Source organism: Lepisma saccharinum, chromosome 1 (genome assembly GCF_977018435.1).
Source record: "Lepisma saccharinum chromosome 1, izLepSacc3.1, whole genome shotgun sequence".
NCBI classification, from domain to species: Eukaryota; Metazoa; Arthropoda; class Insecta; order Zygentoma; family Lepismatidae; genus Lepisma; species Lepisma saccharinum.
Window position 1 is genome coordinate 131,457,687 of NC_139229.1, and position 26,342 is coordinate 131,484,028.

Sequence of the window (26,342 nt, forward strand, 5' to 3'; positions counted from 1 at the left end):
ATTTTTAATCCTAATTTTTCAATGTACTGAGCATACTTGTTTTTCAAGAAACAATAATACAGTCAAATTAAATGTCAATCACAAAAGATAGTGTCAAGAAAATTACAATTAAATGTAGAAATTTTAGCAAAAAATGCAGGCACCACTAGGACTTGAACCCAGGTCTCAGGCATACCGTGCCATTGATTTTTTTGCTGTTTTACCTTCATGGAATTGTCTCTTGTCAGTGCTACCACAACCAGATCTGTTGCCTTTGAAACACTAGATGTTGACGTTGCCGGTTTCCTCCCAGAGTAGGGTTGGTTGTAAATTACATTATGTAAATTACAATTAAAGTACAAGACTTTCTACGTATATACCTGTAACAGTACTGTACTGATTAATCTGACCTACCCCAAAATAAAAAAAATCCTGTTTATTTGGAATTTCATAGTGATTAATGCCAAATTAAAAACTAAGATGGTTGTAGAGTATCACAAGCTCCCACTTACCCTAATGGCTAGTCCTTTTATTTTTGGTGCAAGTTGTCTTGGAATGGGAGTTCCAAAAATTTGGTTTTAACCCCGCTTTATGAGAAAATTACGGAGCTATTTGTAGATGTAGATGTAGCAGGCCTCAATCTTGAAAGTCAAAAAATACTGGAGATGGCACACAATGCTCTGATCACTCATGACAAGGCTGTGTGTTGTGTTCTTTCATCTTGTATTAGGTGGGAAAAGTTCACACTTGCCAATATTTTACTTCGACAACATAAAGGTGCACCTCTTTAATATATTTGCATGTTGTCGTTAGTATGTAATTGTGTATTTCTGATGTTTGCATCAGATTTCCAACAAACTTAGAAATCATGAAAAAGTTGGAGAATTTCATTAAAGTTTTTGAAAACTCAGAATAGTCAAGATGAAGAAAAATTAAGTATGAATCTTTCACTTGCAGAGAATTTGTAAACCCTAATTTGATACAAGTAGTTTCTCCCCGATGGCATAGCAGTAAAGGTATCACTTCATCATCGAGATATCTCAAGTTCGATCCCTGGTGGAGGAATCTTGCAAAGTGGTTTGGTTCCCACTTTAAACTGTAGATCCAGTCCCGATTATCCTATCTGAGCATAAAAGTGGACTCAAAACAAACTTTGGAAGAAGAAAGAAAGAAGGTGGGGGGGGGGGGGTTTCTAGCACAGGAACCAACACTTTCATCTTTCCATTCAAGAAATCTGTGAAACAAGAAGGCAAAGAGTGACAAGTTTTTCGCCAGGTGTGCATTTATTTCAATGTCGTCAGAATGGACACTGCTACTAAAAAAACCCGGTGATTAAGAGTGAGAGAGTATGAATTTATCCCTATGTTGCAAGTGGAAGGACTTTTTTAAGTTGATTAGTAATCTAGATACAATGTTTGAGAAATATGATAATTTTTAGAATCCTATGTATTCCTTATGGAGAAAAAATGAAACTACTTCAACTTCAAATTACGGCTAATCAAATGGAAATTCAGACTTTTCTGCATGCCAGTCAAATCTTTAACGTGTCCTCTTTCCATTCATTTGTTTTTCTGTGCCATCCAAAGTTTGATATTCTCAAGAGAACAAGTAAAATAATACGTAAGCGTAATTCTAAGTTTTTTCTCCTCCTATGACCATCCAGTGCAGACCTCTTTCCCCAGTTCACCGTGGGGAAAGGTCGGTGGGTAAAGAGCAGTTTAGGGTTGTCGCCTCTGGCTACACACAAACTGTTCCTCCTGTCCTTAACATAATAATCTGGAAAAGTCATGTAATTTGTTCTTGGCCAAGTAAGTGCAGCCTTGATAATCCTTCACAGCACTTCTAATAGAATTAGGGAACATTCTTTTGCAAAATCATCAAAGAACAACACTAGTTTACGCATGTATGTAAATGCAGGTATTTATCCACCATTTTCTTCTTTTCTACACCAGGTTGTGATGATAACAGGGGACAACCCATTAACTGCTTGTCACGTAGCACGGGAACTTCGATTTACACAGAAGAACACGACTTTGATTTTGACAGAGTTCTCCAAGGATAAATGGGGATGGGAGAGCATAGACCAAAAAGAGAGACAGAATCTAATACCAGAAAAAGGTTACAAAGAACTTGTAACCGAATTTGATCTCTGTGTCACAGGAGAGGTACGAAATTTACTATTACATTTATTTTGGTATTTACTAGAGCCTGACCAATACAAAATTTTAACTGGAAATTAATTTAAAATCTAAACTTTGTGTTACGAATAACAAATTTACAATAGTTTTTCTCAGTTTTTTTAAAATTCTAATTCATACTAGTTGTTCTATCCCAAATTTTATTTTATCCTTGGGAGTAGAATATAGAGAACAACATAGCTTACAATGGTCACATGTCAGTAGGTCTTTCTTGCTAGGAGAGGATGTGTCCAAGTCAAATCATAAAAGCTGGTCACATGTAAAGATTATGTGTAAAAAATATTGTTAGGCAACTAGATAATTGAATTTTTTTACAATATTTATTGTGCCCATGTATGCTTACTAAGTATTTAAAATTGAATCATTAATATTTTTATAATATAATGCTCAATAAATATATATATTTTTTTACTCTCTTCATTTGTAGGGTTTGACTTTTCTTAGTACAAATGAAAAAAAGTTCCTATGCAGTATTCTTCCTCACATTCGCGTGTTTGCACGTGTGGCTCCAAAGCAGAAAGAGTTTGTGATAGTTACACTGAAGTCAATAGGCTACACAACGCTCATGTGTGGTGATGGGACCAATGATGTGGGAGCTCTGAAACATGCTCATGTTGGTGAGTAAGAGATTTTCATTTGCTTGTACAGCTTGATATTAAGGATCAAGGCCATACCATGGAGAACTTTTGGGATAGCATAGCACAATCCTCAGTTTCTTTCTGGTGCATATCTAATGTGAATGAAGAACTTCCATCGTTGGGTCATAGATGGCAAAGAAAAAGTTAGGAGCATGCAGATTTCTTATGAGAAATGTTGCTTCAGGAATTCTTGTGGACTGGGGTGGGAAAAGGTGAGAAAACCTCTACCATTACTCTCTTACCTGTTTCAAGAGGGAGATGGGGGGGGGGGGGGGTGTAACTTTGGACTCTGTTTCCACCATTGCCACATAATAAGTCACTGCAGAAAACAGTTGGAATAATCTGTGCAGAATCAATGAAAAGACATTTACCATGCTATGGGGCACCCTGTTTAGAAGAATAGGCAACATTGGTGTCTGGAATGGTGGATGTCCCACTTCCCCACTTCACACTTAGGCAAGGATTGAGTATCTTTCATCATGTGGCAGGCTCTCGGATCTCTTTCACAATGGAGTTTAGTCTTAGTGTAGTGTTGTCGGGGGGGGGGGGGGGGGGGGAGAATAACATAATATCTTGGAAAGTATGGTATTTATTGCCTTGAAGTTTATAATTGGAGATTGTGTACGTGGAAAGAGGGTAGTGGTGAATGTGGATGCAGTTGTTTGAAAAGGCTCAACCAGTGGAGGAGAAGGTGCAGTGTGTTTTGTATCTGGCTGAAATGCAGTTGAGAGCACTGGTAATATTGGGTTGGCAACTAAGTTCCCGCCGTTTTTTAAGGAAGGTGTTAAAAGGTTAGTTTTCAATAAACAGATACAAGTAGTTAATCAATAATGTATTCTCCTGTGTTGTTTACAACGTTTTGCCAACGTTCAACAAGGTTTTCAATACCTCGTCGGTAGAAATCACGTGGTTTAGACTCGAAAAAGTCATCCAACCAAGCTCTCAATTCTGCATCAGTATTGAACGAAACTCCCTGCATAGCATTTGAAAGAGATCGAAAGAGGTGAAAATCCGTTGATGCCAAATCGGGAGAGTATGGTGGGTGTGGCAGCACTTCCCAACCATGAGCTTGAATGGCGTCCTTGGTCATATTGGCAATATGAGGGCGGGCGTTGTCGTGCAGCAAAAGAACACCATGCTGCCGATTCGGTCTTTTCTCTTGAATAGCCGTGTTGAGTCGTTCCATTTGTTGCACATAGAGTTCCGCATTGATCGTTTGGTTCCTTTCAAGCAATTCGAAATGGAGAATCCCTTCCCAGTCCCACCATACACACAACATCGTTGAAGTTCCTGTTTCACGCGTAGGGTCGCTTGTTTCCCGGGGCTCAGCCATTCCGTACGCCGCTTCATATTCATGTAAAGGCACCATTTTTCATCGCCAGTAATGATTCGGTGAAGAAATCGTTCCTTGTGTCCATGGGTTGCACGGTGCCGAGCAAGCAAACCAGCGGAGATTGTGGCTCATTGATTTTTGTTGGTGACACTTAAAGTGTGAGGCACCCATGCTCCACACTTCTGAACCTTTCCCATCGAGTGAAGATGCTTCTCTACAGTAGTGTGGGAGCAACCCATTGTCTCTGCCAGTTCCCTTGTTGTTTGACGTGGATTTTCATGCAACAGGTGGTTCAATCGCTCTTCATCGAACTCAACTGGACGGCCAGAACGAGATGCGTTTTTGAGGTCAAAATTTCCTTTTTTGAACTACGCATACCAATCACGGGCGGTTCTTTCAGCTATAGCACCCACTCCATACACAGCACAAATGTTGCGAGCAGCTTCTGCGGCCTTAGAACCTTGATTAAAGGCAAAAAGGAGGAGGTGTCAAAAATGCTCATTCTTCTCAACTTGACATTCCATTTTAATGATCTGTAAATAACAAAAAAATGTGTCTTAGTAACAAAGAAAGATAAATTTAGGTAGAACAATATATTCTCTTTCGCATGATGTACACCTTCGTGCCAAACGTATTTAATGTCATAGAGATTTTTCCAATTAAAAAAAACGGCGGGAACTTAGTTGCCAACCCAATAGTTGCATGGAACAGGGAGTGTTGTTCCAAGTTGCCTTGTAATCAAAGTGTCCTGGTTTCAATCTCCGATGGAGGTAATTGGCACAGCACTCTAGATTTTACTTGAAATCTTTAAGTCCAGTCACAGCTAGCCTGAGTGGAACATGGACTTAAAGACAAACTTGTTTAGACAAAAAAAAATAATATTAATAATTTCCTTACATGAACTCTTAAAAACTTTTCTCTTTCCTATTATGTAAATTTAGAGGCAATACCGTATCATGCCGAAGGGGGACCCCGGGCGCCATATTCCGATAGTCTAATCATTTCATAAAAAGGGCCCGAGTATGAAAGAAGCTGGAAAGAGCTTCTTTCAAGCAAACGCCACCTGCGATCTTCAGCGGATGTAAAAATCTGCTGATACGAATTCTTCCGGAATCGCAGGAAAGATACTGCAAACACAGCTTTATGCTGAAAGCACCGTTATTGAGAGACGCGGTCTCTCAACGGCCGAAGTTTGAATTTCGTTTAAATAGCTTGAGAGAATATTTCTCCCCCCAGTCGGTATCTGAAATCTATCGCGTGCACAGTTAGTGCCTCGGTATTATACAAGTTGTTGAACTAAGAAAGTTATGGCGTGAATAGTTGTTACCGAACATTACAAAAGGAGTTACAGCGAGGAGTAGTACAATATTGGAAAGGAGTTTTATTTCAGGAGAGTTTCATCAACGAACCAGCAAGTCAATCGTCACTTCGAGATCTAAAGGTAACAAACGTTCCTCTATCCTTGTCTTTCATTTTCTCACACCCTTGCCAGACCAGTCAATTGTAGTGTTTAAAGTTAATCGTGAGTGTAGTTCTTATTTCACGGGGCTAGCCCCCTTGCTTGGTTAAGTGTAGACGTAGCTCTTACGATACACCTCTCGCAGCCAAATAACTTCGAATATCAGGCTACACATAGCCTATCTACGATCCCTTAATATAAACAATTGGGTGATTATACGTGGTGGAGGTGCGGGGCAAGATACATTTCCCAATTAGTGTGGGACGAATTTACATAGTTCTTAAGAATCTGTTGCAAGGAAAAATGGCCTTTCTCCTGAATACCCAAGGAATTATGACACACCGTGGGCGCGAACTTGAGGTTTACTACTAGCTTTTCATTCAACTCCTGGAAAAGCTTAGCAGTAAATGCGCTTCCTCTATCCGCATGGACGGTCTCCGGGATCCCCCAATGGATAATAATCTCTTCATATAGAAAGTCGGCTGCCGTTTGAGCCGACACGTCGGGAGTCGAACGTGCGACCATATACCGGGTTGAAAAGTCAGTCGCCGCGAGTATATATTTATGTCTGAGTGGTCCTGAAGTGGGATAAGGGCCACTGAAGTCAATCGCGATGGATTGGAATGGTTTTTGCGGCGGGTAAGTTAATAACTCGCCGGCCGGATAACCGGGCGGCTTCTTATTCGCTTGGCACACTGCGCATTCCCTGATTTTCCGTTGTATGAAGTTCTTCATAAAGGGAAAATAAATTTCTTCGAGGGCTCGATTGTAAGTTTTGGAAAAACCCATGTGGCCGCCTCCGGTCGGCAATGAATAGAGAGATTCAATCACCATGTCACGGAGGACGGTCGGTATGCACAAAAGCTTCTGTGCACCCGAGGCCATTCGATGGAGCAAATAGAGCAACCCATTTTCGATGGAATGGTAACTTGCCTGCCGTTGGAAGGGGGGCGGGGGCTTGGCTGCCGTCCCCCTGTGGATCCTCCAAAACGCGAATGTTACTGCCAAGGGTTTCATCCACGCGCTGATGAGAGGCAATATCAATGGTTTTATCCTGCATGAATAAAACCTTGGTCTCTTCCAGTTCTGGCACGTCGTCGGTCGGTTCGATACCAGTATCCAGGGACAAGGGGTCCGCTGGATTTTGAGTACCGCGGCAATGGGAAACCGTAAAAATATATTCATCTATCGATAAGGACCAACGTAAGAGTTTAGGGGGGAGAGATTTAGCGGTGCGCAGATACGTTATACTTTTGTTATCGGTCAACAAAAAGAAGTGGCATCCTAAAAGATAGAACCTGAAGCTCTTTAACGTATAAAGAATGGCCAGCAGTTCAAGTTCAATGATCCCGAGCCTAGTCTCGTGATCTTTCAATTTTCGTGAGCAGTACGCACAAGGGAGCCACGCCCCTTCAGAGTTTTGTTGCATCAATATCCCGGAAATCGCGGTAGTCGATGCATCAGTATAAACCCGAACTTCTTTGTCAGGCTTATACGGCAAGAGAACGGGGGCCGTAATAAGAGCCTTTTTTAATGCTTCAAAGGCGTCTTGTTGTTCCTTTTCCCATTGAAAACGCTTATTCTTTCCTACCAAAGCCTGAAGCGGTGCGGCAATGTCCGAGTAGTTTTTAATATACCATCGGACATAGGAAGTAAGACCCAAAAAGCGGCACACCTGACGCACGGTTTTGGGCTGGATGTAGTGTGTAATAGAGTCAATAATCTTATCCGAGATAGAATAACCGAAACGGCCAACCCTGTTCCCGAGGGCGATAATCTGGCTATAACCGAAGGAACATTTAGAAGGGGTAAGTTTCAAACCGGCCGCCTCTAAACACTTGAACAGTTGTTCGAGGGTGGTCAATAAGACTGAGAACTCGTCGGCAAAACAGTATAGATCATCCATGTAGGAGGCGAACGTGGAAAGATCCATTTGTGCACAAGCCAGGTGAATCGACCTTGTTAATCTGGCAGGACTGGCGCCCATTGCCGCAAAATTAAGTTCAAAATGGCCTTTTCCTGGCACTGTAAATGCCGTATACGGCTTGCTGTCTTCCGACAGGGGTAACTGAAAATACGACTGGTGCAAATCAAGATTACAATAGAAACGTTTGCCACCCATTTGATATAGAGTCTCATTGAGATCGTTCATACCAATCGCATCAAAGATGGTGTTAGAATTCAGTGCACGAAGATCCTGCACCATGCGGTATTTCCCGTTATTTTTGCGCACGAGAAAAACAGGCGAATTGTAAGGGGACGTAGATTCCCGGATGACCCCTTGCCGTAACAGGGAGTCGATTTGCTCATTCATTTCTTTTCTCAAATGAATGGGCACCGGGTACGGCCTTGATCGGAAAACAACATCGTCTTTAAGGCGAATGCAGTGTACGTAATTTGTAGCTCGACCAACGTCAGTTTCGGACCAAGAAAAAACGTGGCAATATTTATTCAAGAGCTGCAACAATTGTTGTTGTTGTACGGGCGTAAGGTCCGGATTAATGTTGAATTGCTTGTCAACCGGAGATGCGTGACTTGCATCTTTAGTTTCTGTCGTGACATTCACCTGAGCCGGGGTGGGAAATATTCCGGCGGTGTCACATACCCTGTCCCTGTTCGGGTCGGCCGGGGCAACCGGGATTTCCCAAGCGTCAGCCGAACCAAGACGCTGGCCTTTGGGAATGGTAATCTTGTGCGTCAATGGATTGCTAATCCAGAGAAGGTTGGTCTGTGCATTTAAAATAGCCCGGGGTATTAATAAACCAGATTTCTGTTGAAACGGCACGTCAGGTTCCAATAATGTGTCGGAATCGGCAATACCATTCACCAAGCGCACGGGAATACAAAGGTGAGAGCGAGGTTTCACTATTATCTTCCTCGCCGCGACAAATTCGGGAGTGAGATTAGCCTTTATCATGTGCGCAAGCTTGATAGACACGTTGAATGCCCTGTGGGTAGTGGCCCTAAGAGTAGATTTTACTGGAGATCCAAAACGATATAGGGTGAGACGATTTGTGCGGAAGTCCAAAGTAGCCCGCTGATTACTTAAAAAGTCGTTCCCCAGAATTGCACCCTGTTCAAACGTCGGAAGAAAGCGAAAGGGGTGGATGAATGTAAAGCCATCTACGGAAATCGTTAAAAGCGCAATCTCCTTTACCGCAAGGGGTGTGGTGGACCATTAGTGCCTGTTTTTCGTAATAAAGACCGAGGGATTTGAAGAAGAGGTCACTATCCTCGGAAGTATGTAGAGCCGAAAGCGAGGGAGAGACAAACAGGAAGAGAAGGGACATGAAAAATAATATGGGGGTCGATCCCATGATCGCGAGCCTGAAACGAAGCAGAAAAAAAAAATGCATCAGTCAGTGAAAATCATAGCAAAATCGTGCGAACTGTTGCTCGCTGAGCGAAGAGTCCTGGAGATGTAAATGAACACCTAGAGTTATGATTGGCTCGAAATTAAAACATCAGCAACATTATGCAGGGGGGGGGGGGGGGGGGAACGTATGCGCCATCGCCTGATCAAGGCTAGAAATTGTGAACCTAATCAGACAGCAAAAGACAGCGGTGAAACATGGACCCCCTTGGTCCTTTATCGTCCTTCTTCCCCAAGCTGACTTCCTGAAGCCATATACGGGCCCTATGTGCCATGGCGGAGGCGTCGCCTGCCATGTTACAGGCGGTGCAAACTGTATTAGGGGACCTAATACAGGGAGGGGGTCACCACCCCATTCGTGCAGTGACGGAACTCGAGCGGGAGCAAGCGCTCATACGTGGAGAAATCCGGGGGCTGTGTTATCCCCCCTTCCGAGTGGGCCGACGAGGGCTCCAGAGGTGGAGGCGGACACGACGCTATATCATGAAGCGGCTAGTGCGGTGGCTCCTTGTCCTGAATGGGATTAGGCTTTTCTGCCGGCAGTGGGGAATCTCAGAGGTCGGACGTCCCCGTCCCAATTAGCCGAGAAGGATGCCTAAGTTCGGGCAAAACGGCCCTTTTCAGGGCCACCAATACTATTTGGAAAGGACTATTGTCACTCTAAAACCAAAGGCAAGAAGTATTGGTACTCTGGAGACTGAGTACCGGGGCGACAAGGGAAACAATTAAACTATAAAAAGGGGGGGGAGTAATTCCTTTAGTGTACAATGGGTAATAAATTGACTAAAAAAAACAAAGATGGCGTAAATACGAATAAAAGGAGGGTTCGAAAATGAATCAAAAACAGAAGGGCAGTAAGGTATTGCATATGTTCCTTCACGACAGCGTGAATGCTATGGTAATAAGATGTGTTGCGATTAGGCAAAGGTATCGGTTCAAGCGACGATTTATTTCGAGAATGTAACCGATTGTAGGTCCCAGTACGGGCGAGCGTACGCAATAAACGAAGGAAAATGTAATTAATGTTCATAAGATGATTATAAGATGTTCATAAGATGATTATAAGATGTTCATAAGGTGATTATACGATACTAACTTCAGAGATGTTATGATAACTTTTTTACTAGCTTCTTCCAAGGCTACCTGTACAGGAACTTGTGCTTTATATGGATTTTCACACAAGAATCGTCAGCTTCATAAGGTGTAAGGAGGTGACCCTTCCAGAAGACACTAAAGTGTCAACACCTTTTCCACTGTGCATCTTTGCAGCCTCATTTTTGATGTCAAGTATGGAATTTTGTGGCCTTGAATATATTTACTTTATTGTTGAATAGGAATGTTATCTCCAAATACATTTCTTTGTTCATGAACCATGACCTGTTTTTTCATTGTTCAATTCTTGTATTTTAATTGAAACAACATTATGATGTTTGCCTGTACACTGCATTAAATGCTTTCTTTTGCAGGAGTTGCTATATTGTCAAATGCACCTGAAAGACTGCCAGAGAGGAGAAGGCCTGAGCGCCCAGAACGTTCGGAAGCAGAAGGCAGAGGAAGATACAGGCCACCAATTGGCAATGGTCCAAGCAACTTACGGAGGCCCAATGATCTTCCGGTGTGTTCAATTGTCCTTCACTTGCCGAAAACCTTAAAGTGTCACATTTCTCAAGTGTGTCTGTGTCGGCAGAAATCTGAAAAAGCATCAGGATTGATTCATAGTGATATCTTGTGATAATTTGAATTATATTATATGTTTGTGTTAGAAGTGATACATTTAATTTGTTTAGCTTAAAAAAGCACATGTTTGTTTTATCTTTTGTTGGATTCATTTGGTTGAGCCAGTGTAATTTGTGTACTGGGTAACCCAAGTGTGAAATTGAGTGAATCCCTGAGGTTGTTTTTTATTGGACGGGAGGCAGGATTTTTGGGGGAGAGTATTAATTTTCCTTAATATGTATTTTAAGTTTTTATTGTGTTAAAGTTTGCTGAGATGATGCATCAAAATAAACACACATTTTTTTTCATGGCCGTAATGTGCAACGTTCGTTGCATTCATGTGCATGCACGGGGTATGGTATTTACCCTTTGTTCTACCTTTCAGGTACACGGAGGACCAAATAAGGTCAGGGGAAGGCATCTGAATGAAGATAAGGTATGATGGGTATAGTTCTTGCCTTTCTTCCCTCTGTGTGCCAAAACAAATTTCAATTAAACATTCACTTATGAATACATCACCATTACTATTAACCACAATGTCCTTGGTTACAGGACCAATCTATGTTAATTTGAAAACAGATTTGATTCAACCAGTTGGTCACATCTGGAGTTCTTTCAGAATGCTTTTTCCCCCTTCTAATTGGTGATGGATATTCTCTGGCCTTATAATTAAAACATTCTGGGTTCGATTCAAGTGCTTAAGAGCTTTCCTTAAAGTTCAGGTCAAGTTGATTGGCCTTACAGTGCCTAAATGGGTTTAAAACAAATTTACTAATTCTGGATGGCGAATAATAGGTTTGTAAATATGAAAACTTGATAATAGACCTTGGTGTTCATTTAATGACACCAGCTATATGATTGACATATTAGCAAAAGTAAATTATTATTGTGTGGTTTTAAAAAATTGTGCTTTATGATTAAAATTGTGATTGTGATTAAAACAACAATTTTTGCATCCCTACAGTGCACTATTTTGTGAGAAAAGCACAGCATGAGATTTTAATTATAATATAGTGTTCTTCAAAAAGGAGGAGCAGATTACATTTTTTTATTGTAGACACATGGTAAAAGAAACAAACATGTGTTGTGTCACTGGAGAGAGTAAGAATCAAAGTTTTAATGACCCACGTAGAATTTCCATTGGATCCTGCATGTCTGGAGGTGCTGAAAGCAATATGACGACTCCCCAAGAGAAGTCCTGAGTTCTTGGATGCTGGATTGAAAGAGGTGGTCAGTGACATGCCCAGGATTTTCAAAAAGGAGGTTTGTCTTATTTTTTTGGTAGTCTGCCATATGATTTTGCCATATTTTCCAGCATTGTGCATTGTTGATAGCTGCCCATATCTCCTGACATCACCCTCTGCAATTTTATCTATGGGGTACATAAAATACACTGTTTATGCCTTATCTCTACATGGCTAATAGTTGAGGCTGTGGAGTCTGTAACTGTAGACCAGTTGAAGCACGTGCAGAATGAAATGGATTATTGTTTTGACATTTGTCGCCTCACACGTGGTGCTCATATTGAGTGCATAAAACTGATTCTTACTCTCTCCCTTGATTCATAGCACATGTTTGTATTGTTAACCGTGTGCCCACAATAAAGATTTGTAATCTGCTCCTTCTTTTTGAATAACCCTGTGCATCCTTTCAGAATTTCCCCAACCAGACTCATTCTCACATTCAGAGGATTTTGCGGGAAATAGAAGAACAGGATCAAGCCCAAATAGTAAAACTTGGAGATGCCAGCATAGCAGCACCATTTACATCCAAACTTTCATCTATCCAATGTAGTAAGTACTCCAGAGAAAGTGTCAAATTCACTACTTACCAGTGTTTGAAATTGTCAGTCGTAAAATGGGACTTCAATTTTTTGTTTTGTGCCTATTTAGATTTTTCATTCCCACTTTTGGTGACTAGGCAGTGGCTGCATTCAATGGACCAAGCAATTCATATTTTCATACTCTACCATTTGTTGTGTCCACAGTCAGAAGTTGAGCCAGAACTTTTTGTGTCTTTATTTTTTGAAATAGGTAGCAAAATTTTTAAAATTACTCAAATATGAAACTTCTAAAAAGCGTAATATTAGTTGCAAATTTCCAGGAATATTATATGTGTATTTAGTAAATTGTAATTGCCAAACACTGAATGAATACAATTCAATAGTGATTCAAATGTTCTAGATTCAGCAAATAGTCAGTTTTTTAGACGACAATATGACATTGTATTGCTCATTTTTATGAACACCAACAGAGGAGAATTGGAGATAGTTTCGTTGGCAAAGTGCTAGGGGTTTATAATAAATGCTGTTAATTTTATTTTTTATAATTCTTAATCATTGCCAAAGTAAGAAATAATGTGTGCACATAATGGTTTGAATCCCACTTTAAACTGTATGTCCAGCCCCCATTAACCTTTCTGTGCATAAAGTGTTTTTATTTCAAAAATTCAAATTGGAACATAAGTAGCTAATGACTTACTTGAAATTTTGAAAATTCCGCACTTCCGCATTGCACAATTTAATGGTTAAATCCTATTAATTTCCAAGGTCCACTGTTTGGGGGGCTGGTTTCCTGGGTGTAACAACTTTACCTGAGATTTCATCCTTTTATGGGACTGGTGGCCACCCATATATTGGGGAGCTGCAAACGAGTAGCATAACCCAGTCATGAAAACCTACAACAACGATTTTGGGGGGGGGGGGGGGTCATCATGCCGATCACACATCACCCTGCAACTGGTTGGATGATCTTCCACCAGTTGGTAGGTAGAGACACGGGCTGTTGAACCACAGGCAGGGGGAGCAAGGGGGGCAGTCGCCACTTTTGCCCATGCACAATGCTAAATCTTATGTACAAAGTTAAATATACTGTCTTTGCCCCGATTTTGGAACCCAATTGCCGCCATTGACCACAGGTTATTATTCTATGGTACATAATTATTTCCACCAAGCATGAAACTATGTATCGTTTGTATAAGTATATTGTTGTTGTGACATCATTAAGATGCATGCTTGAATTGTTTTGATTTATATCTCTTACTAGTACATTGCCTAACTGAAACAACAGTAAAATTCCAAGGGTAACGTACAGTAGCAAAATTAATGCATTAAATGCTATAAATTATATAAATTTCAGCATGTTTCAATAATTGTATAGAATAGTAAATTTCTTGAGAATGTACCAGACCATACCTACAGAGATTACCATAAATTTAAGAAACCAATGAATTTATCTTTTTGAAGTAATAAATTGGAAGATGGTTTGATAACATATATTATTAATTGCTTCATTAGTGACTGAGTGTCTGTTTCGATGCATTACACATTCATTTGATAATTAAATTTATGATTACTCTCTTTTCAGTTTGTCATGTAGTGAAGCAAGGACGATGCACCCTTGTAACAACTCTTCAAATGTTCAAGATATTAGCATTAAATGCCTTAATCCTTGCCTACAGTCAGTCAGTATTGTACTTAGATGGGATTAAATTTAGTGATATGCAAGCTACGCTACAAGGTCTTCTTTTAGCAGCCTGTTTTCTTTTCATATCACGGTCAAAGGTAAGTGATAATATCTCGATACCTTTTCTTGGTTTGAAATATTAAGCAAGAAGAAGTCAGTGTATGTGTGTGTGTCTCCCCCCCTCTCTCTCTCCCTCTCTTTCTTGCTCTCCCTCTCTCTCTCCTCCCTCTCTCTCTCCCCCCTCTCCCTCTCTCTCTCCCCCCTCTCCCTCTCTCTCTCTCCCCTCTCCCTCTCTCTCTCCCTCCCTCCCTCCCTTTCCTCTGCACTTTGCAAGAGACCAATGGAGTCTCGTAGGGGCCCCACATATTTACAATCTCAGCAATTGTGGAGGTGATGTGATCAGCCACATGCTCCAAATGCTCATGTGCCAATACGAAAGTTTCATATTAAATGCGCACAGCTGCAGAGCAATTAGATTTGCAGTGGGATAAGAAATAAAGACAGTGTCATGTAGTTCATAACTATGGTTCCTAACAATATGCACTAATTACTAGGGGTGAGATAGATTAATTGGTATTCTATCATTATTGGCTGATAGTGTGTATCAGTGTTAGTAAAATTGTAAAATTTACTAATGCAATATTTCTGTAAATTAGTCTGTAAATTAGTTTAAAAAATACAACCATTTTATTATTTTTATAAATATGAACGTTTTATTATACGTTGTTTTAGTATTTCATACATGAAGTTTGGGTCCTCCTCCGTAGTCGAGCGGGTTAAGGCGTTCACTCGTCTTGAGATCGTTCGCTGCGGGACGGCGTAGGTTCGAATCCGGCTCTGGTCGGAATTTATTCGGCCTGCGTATAGGGCCGGTGGCAACCCACCATCGTGAGGAAATTGGGGAGCTCCGAGTGAGTGAGCGTAATCCGGTCGAGAAGACCTACTATAACGGCTGGGGATACGTCGGGCTGACCCCCCGACTATTCCAATACTGGTTGAAGATCTCCACGCTTAGAGGTGACGAAGGAAAGCGTGGGAGGGAGATCGGCAGTCGGTAGGTATGCCTAGGCCCTTCATGGGCTGTTGCGCAACGGATTATTATTATTACATGAAGTTTGGTGTTTCTGCATCATCCAAACCAAAATTGCAACATGAAAACACGTAACTTCGCGTATGAAATAAAGGTTTTAATTCATATACAGTGATTTTGTAAAGTAAAGGTTGATTTTTTTTTCTTTCTATTTTCAAAGTAAAAACTATTGCATTCACCTGGCTACATACATTAAGTGTGCAAATGATATATTCAGGATCCTTTGGTAACATTTGCGATATATCTGATCTGTACAATATTGGTTATTAGTATCAGTAAATTTTATATTCCATCCCTACTAATTACCATATTGCTGCGAGTCAAGATTTAATTTTTAATGCTCTTATTCTTTGTCTTTGCAGCCTCTCAAAACCTTGTCGAGGCAACGACCGCTGCCAAATATATTTAATTTGTATACAATATTAACAGTGATGTTGCAGTTTCTAGTTCATTTTGCTTGCCTCATATTCCTTGTTCAGCAGGCAAGCTCAAGGTCACCAAAAAGGTAAGCAGCACAGCAGTTGCCTAGTTACCAGAAATTCTGGAAATTTTCAATCCAAAGGCAATTAATATTTACTGCATCCCTGTAAACTGCACATGTATTCATGTTGTATACCTTGATATTGATGCATAAAATGTAGGGCTGAACCAATACTGGTGCAAAGCAGAGTCCTACCAATACCAGTACTTGAAAATTGTTCACAACATTTATTATTATTATGTAAGTAAGTATTCCACTGAAATTATATGCATCAATGTACTAGAGTTGTGCTTGGGGATATTCAGGAATTACATTGGAATATTAAAATAGCTTTAATTTAATCCCTAAATTTTCGATAATTTTCAGGATATTTATATCTGTGTTTTGCAGCATTTTTTTTTTTTTTTGGACTACACTAAATTGCCAAACCCAAAAAAGTATCAGGTGGTATTGTTGAATAAATTCGAACCAATATTTTCTGATACAGATAACACTGGTATCTTCTGATACATTGGTATCTGAATGTTTTTTTCATGTCGCAAGTTGTGGACCCTGTGAGATCATGGACTCAGAAAGTGTATTTACTAGTACTGGCGATGAAATTTGAACTGATAACTTTTTGATGTTGATGCAATCATTTCAGGTAAGCTCTACTTGCATCCTCTACTTTGATGCCAGAAGGAGATGCAGTAAACAATAGTGTCACGTGTAACAGATTTGATATAATATCAAGTGTATGAGCTTGTAAGGATCAATATAGTCAGCGTCTCATTGTATTACATGCTGTGTAGTTCTCACTTGACTAGTAGAAGTGTGGTCAGATTTAGGTTTAGTGGGTCATTTCTGACAAAGATCATCATCCTTTGTCATTTCCTGCCTCTTGCTGGGTCGTTACAGAAGTCAAGCCTCCCCATTTTTTTCTGGTCTTCCACCATTCCTCTCTTTCCACGGTGTTTCAATCTTGTCCTCTTCTCCTAACACTCCTCACTATCTGCTCTCTCCACTGACATCTTGGTCTCCTCCTTGGCCTTATTCCCACTCCTTCTGCATGTAAGCCCTTACTGGTATTCTTTCTGTGCCTATCGTCTTCATGTGTCCGAACAATCTCATCTGTGCCTGATCTATCCTATCCTGTTCTGAAGCTTCACCACGACCACTGTTTGTCGGATCTCATCATTCCTTATCCCTTCTAGTCTTCCCCAATACATTCCTTAAAAGTTTCATCTGTACTGCCTGCATCTTTCTTTTGTGTCTGTCATTGTCCAAGTCTCTGCTCCATACATAATTATTGGCACATAGGCACTTGCATTTCCACTACCTATTTGTCGTCTTCTGTTTACCTCATCCATTCTTCCACTTCTCTCAGTTATGCTTCCTAGATATTTGAAATCTCCACTACCCTCAACTCTTTCGTGCTCACCTTTATTCTTGGTGCATTTCTGGATCTGTTTCTTGTTAATAGCACATCTCCCTTTTCTGCACTGAATTTCATTCCTGCTCTTCTGATTTCCTCATTCCAACTACCAAACATTTAGTTTCTGAGCTATAGTCATTTCAAGGTACCGCTGCATTTTGAAGCTTGAATCAGTGGCATGCCCACCATTCATTTTGGGGTTACAACTCAAGTTACATTGGTCATACGACAATGATGCAAATATTTTTCTGTTTCCTACATGCCAGCGATAATTTCTATGTGCATTTTGAACTTTTCATATCCTTTTTTTCAGGGGGGCAGCAGGGGGCGAAACCCCATTTTTTTAAAAAAAAAGTATTTTCAGGGGATTTCCCCCCTTTCCCCCTCCATATATACGCCAAATGTGCATAAATTATATATCGTCTGAATCTGTGATTCATTCTGCGTACAACGGTATATAGGTCATATCTCCAGGGCAAATAGTCTCTGAGCTATAGTCATTTCAAGGTACCGCTGCATTCTGAAGCTTGAATCAGTGGCGTGCCCACCATTCCTTTTGGGGTATACAACTCAAGTTACATTGGTCATATGATAATAATGCAAATATTTTTGTGTTCCTTACATGTCAGCGATCATTTCCATATGCATGTCGACACTGTCATGTACTTTTTTTCAGGGGGGTGGGAGGGGGCGAAACCCCATTTTTTTAAAAAAAGTATTTTCAGGGGATTTCCCCCCTTTCCCCCTCCATATATACGCCGAATTTGCATAAATTTCATATAGTCTGAATCTCTGGTTCATTCCGCGTACAATGGTATATCACTCATCTCTCTAGGGCAATTAGTCTCTGATCTACACTCATTGAATTGAGACTCTGCATTTTGCTCAAAATCGGCTCGGGACCGTGAAGCTTACTTGTGAAAATGGCCTTGGGGACTCAAAGGTTAACCCGCTCGGCTACGGAGGAGGACTTCTCAAAAATAAGCTGAAGGAATTGTTTATGCCCTAAAAAAATACACACAACACATTCCCTTGTGGGTGTTATTATCTAGCGAGTTTACAGTTCAATGGTGCAGATTGTGGGTCCCAGTTATCCTATTCAAGCATAAAAGTGGACAAATATTTTCTCTCCTCCCCTTCCTCCAAAAAAGCCTTTTAAATTTGGTAATTTAACCAGCATCATTTTTTAAGTTTTTTTCTAAACCATATTTATGTAAGACTTAAATAAAGGGATTATTGCAATTGATGTAAAAAAAAATAGCAGGAAATAAGAGAAATGCAATGCAATCTTATACTTGTAATCGAGAAAATTGTCATTGTTAAGGACTTAATGAAAACAGCCTAAAATTACTGAAGCTTATGCCCTGTCCTTGTAAACAATTTAGCTCCATGTATTCCTTTTCAATTTTTACCATTTCCTGTCTTTTCTGGTGAAATGAATATAAATGTATGGATTTTAGGGTGTTTTTAATGATTCCATATCAACAATTTTCTTCTGAGTGTATGATAAATTTTATTTGGCACAGCCAAGAACTATCACTACACTAGAAACTCATTTGTATCCTATTCCTATCCACTTTATCCAGAAGTGTGTGTGTGATATATGTATTGTATACTGCAACTCTATTGATAACATCATTCACTGCAGGGTATCAATATTGAAAAGTGTTATTGTCTAGACACCATATTTAAATATTTCCTCAAATTCAAGCTCGCCGTTCATCTGCAGGTAAGGGAAGAGGATTAAATGCACCTTCCCTTCCTGGACGAATAACCAAAATGGGTTTGAAAATTTGAAGATATTTGAGTTTGGTTTATTTATAGCCCATGTACATTTTTATGATGTTTACAGCATGCGTAAGGTCTCAACTTTTTAACCCATTAGTGCATAAAGTTTACTAATAATGTTTTTTTGTATTTTTTCATAATTTTGGTACTCATGGGGTGCAAATATGAAACAAATACCATAATTTCAGTTTTGTTGTTGGTAACAATGGATCTACGGGGTGTGCAATATATTGCACGCTATGCATAGTTAACATGTGTATTGTTTATTCACATCACAGTTAAGAACTTGGTTTCAACTCAGAACATTTTTTCACTGAAGCCTATGGCTTTACTTAATACTACAAATTGTTACAAGCTTTAACCATTTGCACACTTTAACATTTTTTGAATAATAACAATAATTATAATCATATATTATAACTGGTTATCAGTTTTCACGTGGCATTGTAGGAAACACTCATTATGGAGTCCCACGTTACATTTGTTACATATGTACTTAGCTCTCCCTGAACACTTTTCATTTGCACATCTCCTGACTTTAGGTATTTTCACTGGCCAGTGATTCATCCTGTCATACCACTCATCGACTAATGGAGTTGCTGCTTACTTTCCCTGGTGTGTAGCTGTTCCAGACATTTTTAACAAAGCAAGAGCTATGTATCTTCAAAAAGAGAGAAGGGATTCTGTACTGTTTCTTGAATTCACCTTTTTAGTCAAAATCCAAGCGTTGGAAACAGAAACATCCAAAAAATATGCAAATATGGGCCACCACCACTTTTTCTGCCTAATTCGTGTGTGGTAGGCAGCAACATTTTGGTCCATTTGGTCCACTCCTCCAATCCCTTTATTGTAGCGAGATATAAGAATCGGTTGTGTGACTGTAATTTTTGCTCTTTGAGACCAAGGATTGGCTTGGCCAATTGAGAGTTCCTCAAAGTTTGTAGCTAGGGTAACGACGCTATTGTCGTTCCACCGTACAAGAAGTACATCATCACACGGACAATAATCATGCTCTCCTCTATCCTTCTTCCTCATGTCCTTCTTTTCCACTAGAGTGCATTTCATTGTTCTTCCATCCTGTATTGTCCCTGTAGCGCATATGCCATATGCAGATAGCTGTTTCATAAGAGCTACAGAGTTATCAAAAAAAAACTTTATGCCCTGCATTTGGAGGAATATCAGCTGATTTTATAAAATATAACACAATATGTATAGGCCACAGACTTCAGAAATCCCCAGAGGAAATAGTCCGGCGGAGTGAGATCTGGAGACCTGGGCGGCCATAGTGGCTTCGTAATGATGCACCCTGGTAACACAGAATCAAACAAATGTTACATGGGTTGCGTGATTTTTTGATCACTCCGTAGAATTTTGTGCACATTCAACCTGAAAAATGGAAAAATTTTATTGAGATAAAAGAACATATGCACGTATTGATAAAAGTAAAAAACGAGAACAGTATATGGCCTCTATGGCCTCTTTGTGAATAAATTTCATTATTTTCTAACGAAAAACAATAACAAGCTACATACATTGTTGTATAACAAGGCTCAACAATTACATAAAGAAATCATGAAGAAAAAGCTAGTGCAACATTTCAAGCAGAATGCAAGTCACAATCATGAAACAATGGCTTTCAAAGAGGTTGCTATGCATAGCGTACAATATATTGTACACCTAATTTTTATTGTTTTCAGATATCTATGTAAACCGATTCTTTGTGCAAATATTGACTGTACACAAACATGCAATACACAGCTTCCTGGTAAACAAAAAATAGTTACGTGAAATGTAAAATAAAATTTATAATTTGAAATTTGCTTACCCAGTGCGTGTTACTTGAAAATCTCTTTGAGCCATTTTTAAAACTTCTTCTTCTTCTTCAGCTTCAACAATCACAATTGCCAGGACATTATTAAAAATGTGATTCTTGATGTTCCGAAAACCGTCTTATACAAATACAGAATCATTTTAAGAATTTGATAGAAGAATAGAAGAATATTAATGAATGTACAATATATTGCACACTATGCCCTAATGGGTTAATAGTTTGTCATATTCACTAGGTTTGTAATGTAATGTAATGTACATGTTTCATCCAATTCAATATTCTGGATTATACAAAATGAGCATGGTCCTCAAAAATTCAGATAAACAATTTTCTGGTGTGTCTTTACAACAAATACATATTTACTAACTTACTTTGACCTTTTCAGAGAATCAAAACCTTTAGATGTTGAAGAGGAAGAGTTTGAACCCAGCTTGTTAAACAGTACAGTGTACATAATATCTATGGCCCTCCAAGTTTCAACATTCGCCATCAACTACAGGGTATGTTCTCTCTCTAGTCTTTGTATATTATTCAAACCAGAGTTCAAATTGGAAAATCTTATATTTGGCCAAAAGAAGTGACAATCTTGATAAATTCTCCAAAATATGGGACTTTGTATGCAAATACAACCAAATATGTATTCATGATAAAAATTGCTGAAATGTGCAACAACAAAAACACATTTTTTTTCTTTTACATATTAAGCCATGCAAAGGTGAGTGGATGTGAGCTTGAAAAAGTTTTAGAGAACAATATCTTGCTAAAACAGGGTTGCTACTCACCGGGAATTATGCATGAATTTTTCTCCGTAAACTTTATTAATCCATATCCCGTTGATTTTATACATATTTATAAATGTCCTGAGGCATTTTTCCCAGTTTAGCTTTTGTTTTTATCAACGAAGAAAAACGAAGCTGCGTGGAAAATAAAACAATCCTCTCAATCTAAATTTAATTTGTTAGTGTCCTTTGCAGAACAATCTATCTGACAGATGAAAGATTATTGAAGTATATCTTAAGGTTGATCAGGTAAATTTGAATTTTAAATTCTTATACAATTAACAATTTTTCGTAGATTAGTAACATTTGTGACGTGTGTTTGTAGACGTATTTGGAGTCTAAATGTGTAAAATGGCGAATTTAAACTTCCCACCTTAACTTAAATATTTTAAATATATATACCGTTTATTTTGAATTGACTGAGAATTTTTGGATACATTGGAATATTGTTAATATATTTGTGAGTGCATATGTGTGTGTGTGTAAATTGTGATAGCCTGTGTAAGGTTGAACTAGAGAAAACTTCTGCTTTGGAAAGTTAACCTTGAAAACCAGGAATTAACTTGAATTTGATCATGGTTCTAGAGTGGCCACTCTGTAGAAGGATGAAAACAGTATTAAAGAATTAAGTTTATTATATTATTTTGTAATATCCACACTGATTATGTGACCTTTAAGAATTTTTTGAGGTTACATATTTCAAAAATATGAGAAGTCTGAAATTCTAGTGAGAGAAAGATAAGTGAGTGAGTCAGTTACATTCCTCACAGTTACAATTACCTTATACGTAGTTAGTTAATTCTAAACAGAACTTGTAGAACATTTTGCTCACATGAAAGCTAAATTCATATTTCATATCTATCACATTTTCCAATATGCCTCAGTATCAGTATGTTTATTCTGTTCTTTATATTTTCAGGGGCACCCATTTATGGAGTCGTTAACAGAGAACCGAGCACTTCTGTACAGTATATTTGGCTCTGCAGGAGCCATCCTGGCTCTTGCCATGGGATTACTTCCTGATATGGCCAATCATTTTGAAATTGTTGAATTTCCATCAGAAGTAAGTAACAATGTTGCTGTATGCCATGTAAAATGCACATTAATGTTGTTTGTTGAGTTACACTTATTTCACACACATCTCTCATTCTCTCCCTCCCTCGTATGTATGAGGAAATTGGTAGGCTATATGTCACAAAAATGTTTATGAAAAGTAAGTAGAGATACTGATGGAACCACTATCAGAAAGTATGCATTTGGAATTTACTCGCTGATAGCGGTCGGTCCTGTGGAGTCAAAATATTCTGGAAAGTATGCAAAAATCCACATTATTTTTATTTTTGTAGCTACATTGTGGGAGAAATTGATGTTAATGTTTAATAGAAACTGGTAGATTGCTATGGTATAGTTTCAAAAGAGTATATTAAAATTTATAAATAGTCTGAACTGTTATGAATTGTTACAGTTTTTAAGTATTGGTGTCTGTTGGAATATGTATAAGTGTATCAGCTCAGTCCTAAAATGAAATATGTTTGTGTGTAGTGAATTTTAAATCGGCCCTTCATATTCTTTTTGCCACGAATAGGCATTCTCCTGCCAGAAGCACAGCACGTTAAAGAGTTGAGTCGAAAGTGTTGGCACATCTTTTCCAGCTTCTTGGCTGTCAGCGACCTGCCTTCCTCTGGGTATGGTCACTCCATTGCTCAACAGCATGGTACTGGTATTTCATCTGGAAGGGACTGAAGTGAATCTTTCGCCATCTTTAAAAAAAAAAGTCCCCCCTCCCCTTATGTGAGACAATTGTCTTCCTATTACTGACTTAATATATTTAAGTGTAAGGTTATATCCAGATTGTTTACACCAGTCAAAGTTATTCAAGTCAGTCTGCAGACTTAATTGAGTATGAAAACTTTGTCATCTGCATATATTAAAAGTTTAGCTTTTTGTATTTTCAGAGATGTGTAGTTTACAAACAGTAGAAACAAATATGGGCCTAAGTTTTGGGCTTCCTGTCTGTTGGGACTGGAGTCTGCAAGTTTTTTCCCCCCACGGTGCTGGTTCAGCACCAAATTTGATTTGAAGCTCTCACCAGGAATCACATGTGACAGTGCTAAATATTAGTCTGTGTGGTAAAATTGTCAGTAATTTTATAGATCAACAACAAATATATTCACTGATCAATAGAGCACCAATTAATCTATCCATTCCTAGTATGTACTAATAAGTCTGACCTGACACGAATTATCAGTGGTGGCGAGGGGGGCAGTTGCCCCCTCCCCACACTTTTAGTCACTTTTGATCCCACACTATTCTAGATCTTATATACAAAGGGAAATATATTGCCTTTGCCCCCTCAGTTTTGGAACCAAATCGTTGCCACTGTGAATTACATTAAGACATTGCTGGAGGTGTGCAATATATAAAGTATCGGTAGAAATTAGATTAGCTAATTTGAAAGCTGTGTAAAACATATGTAATTACATGCATGTTATTTTTCTCATTCTTTCAGTTTCGTGTGATTTTGGTGCAAGTGCTGATTGCAGACTTTGTCCTATCATTCCTTGTAGACAGAACATGTTTATATCTGTTTGGTGAAGGGAAGCTTAACATTGAGTGAGCTCTCATAAGAGTGGAGAACTGAACAGATGAGCAGCATAATTACATATTGTTCATGGAGAAAGGATTTTGAGGTACTTGGCATATGCAAGTTGTCCAAGCTACGAGCCACTAAATCTTTGCAACCAGTGAGTTCAGAGGAAGTGTTAAGTGAAAACTGTTTACTGTGGGAACAAGTCACTGATATTGTGGTTGAGGGTGCTTCACTGGATTTTTTTTTTTTTTAAATTTTGCTGCTGCCGTGAATGTGTAGTTTTGTGTAGCACAGATGAGGAAGAAACTCGTTAACAATCATCACTGAAGGAAAACATGCCAATTGCATGCTCTCGTGCGTGTTTTTGGGATATCTGTATATAAATATGTGAAATGAAGAAATTCACTTATTGTGATGTTGAAGAATTGTATGTGGTTTTTTTTCCTCACCAACTTTGCTCAGTTTCATTTTTTAAGTTATTTTGTGGAGCTTGATTTCACAAGGTCTATATATTTTATATATTACGTTGCGACTTTAACATGTTCACTTTTGTTTTTCCATGCTGCTCTTTGTACCTGCCCTGGGTATTCTCTCTCAGATTATATGGTTTTGAAGAATTTTATTGTTATGCTTTTCTGGCAGCATGTCCACAACTGTAGAAGTTTACTCTGTTTCAGATAGTTGGAAATCCAATCTGGACAGATCTCCAACATTTTGACACATATGTGAGCCTTGAGTAAGATCAGGGTGAGGAGATGGGGTTTTGTTTGTTTTTGCAATCACGAGTTACCTTCAGACATAGAAACAAAGATGGCGGAAACAAAAGAGTATTTGGCCTGCAAAGTTGGCAGGCTTGTGGATAACTCCAAGTTGTAGGGTGTTGTCAGGGGCGATTCATCCATGTAGGAAGTGAGGAACTTTCTACAGTTCATGTATACTTATTTCCAGTTGTCTACCTTTTAAGAGTTTAATACATGTTATAAAATTATGAGTGCAATGTACATACAATTGCCTAGGTTAGCAACTGTCAAGAGTTGATGACTGCTCTCTCTACCTCTCTCACACTCTCTCTCTCTCCCTCCCTCCACCGCAGCACAAAGGCGACGGACAGACAAGCTTTGCTGCTTGAGGTAACATTACAGTCAGATGGGTGAGGAGTGGAAGGGGCAGTGCAGGGGGTGGCAGAAGGTTCCGTAGTTAAAAGATTCACTGAGGAACCAGGAAGAGTTTCCTTAATTAGCGATGCCAATCCTAGCAATGTAGTACTAAATCTAACACAACTTAATCTTTGTTGGCACCTAGCACCCTGCTTTTGAGATAATGGCAAAATCTACCATACTCTGCAAACATGAGTCTCGGGGAGAGGGAAATTGAATTCAAAGGAATATGTTTTCAGGAAATATAAATAAAATTGTCCAAATCTTATTTCTACTTCACCAGCGGATATGTTTCAAACAAAAGGGAGTATGTTGACCAAGCGACAAGCTTTATACAATGATTCCTCTCTATCCATCCTCTATCTTTTCTTCGTCCTGTCTGATTTAGTTTGTGAGGAATTTTTATGTCAGGAAATCGGTATATAGTTTGGGGTAAACAAGCAATTTTCTCAAACCTTTTTAAGTGTGTGCAGAACCAAATTTGTTTGTTTAGCCATTGTAAATAATTTTGTGTGAAAATTAACATTATTACATAACTCTGCTGAATAATAAGTAACCCAAGTTCGAAACTCTAAAAGTAGATGTATGATTACATTTATCTGAAAAAAAAAAAAATAATAAAAAATCCTAGTACAATTTAGAAGCATCTAGCATAATTTCAGAGTTCAAGCAGCACTTTTTATTCTCAATCTACAGGATGACAGGAAGGGGACAAAATCGAAAGTCTTGCAAAATCTGAAATACAGTAAAACCTCGTTAATCCGGACCCCGATAAGCTGGACTTCGCTTAATCCGGACAGGCAAAAGGAAAAAAAAAAATAGAATATGGGTATCGGGTAGGTACTGCATTGTATGCACAGTATTGCTTTACAGTTTACTGTACTGTATAGTGTATTTAGGCCTATGCCCTTTAAATACACCATAATCCCGGGTTTGATCCCCGGCCGATTCAAATCGGTGAACTTTTCTAACGATGGAAGGTGCCCCCGGCGCCCACCCAGCGTCGAATAACATGGGTACCTGGGGGAAACCCTGGGGGGTAAAGGTGGTCA

The 26,342-nt window shown here is 39.1% G+C and overlaps 1 protein-coding gene across 1 annotated transcript in view; it reads left to right on the forward strand.

The window, feature by feature from the left end:
* The window catches only part of LOC145985745 (endoplasmic reticulum transmembrane helix translocase), a 34,234-nt gene extending 9,671 nt beyond the window's left edge, over window positions 1-24,563 (forward strand). The window contains exons 8-17 of the mRNA XM_083119814.1: window positions 1,932-2,144; window positions 2,605-2,794; window positions 10,447-10,595; window positions 11,082-11,132; window positions 12,351-12,489; window positions 14,062-14,258; window positions 15,613-15,755; window positions 21,150-21,264; window positions 22,463-22,606; window positions 24,053-24,563. Of these exons, the coding sequence (XP_082975940.1) occupies window positions 1,932-2,144; window positions 2,605-2,794; window positions 10,447-10,595; window positions 11,082-11,132; window positions 12,351-12,489; window positions 14,062-14,258; window positions 15,613-15,755; window positions 21,150-21,264; window positions 22,463-22,606; window positions 24,053-24,160 (1,449 nt within the window). The 3' untranslated portion in view covers window positions 24,161-24,563. The remainder of the gene's footprint in view (window positions 1-1,931; window positions 2,145-2,604; window positions 2,795-10,446; window positions 10,596-11,081; window positions 11,133-12,350; window positions 12,490-14,061; window positions 14,259-15,612; window positions 15,756-21,149; window positions 21,265-22,462; window positions 22,607-24,052) is intronic.
* Window positions 24,564-26,342: the final 1,779 nt, after the last annotated feature.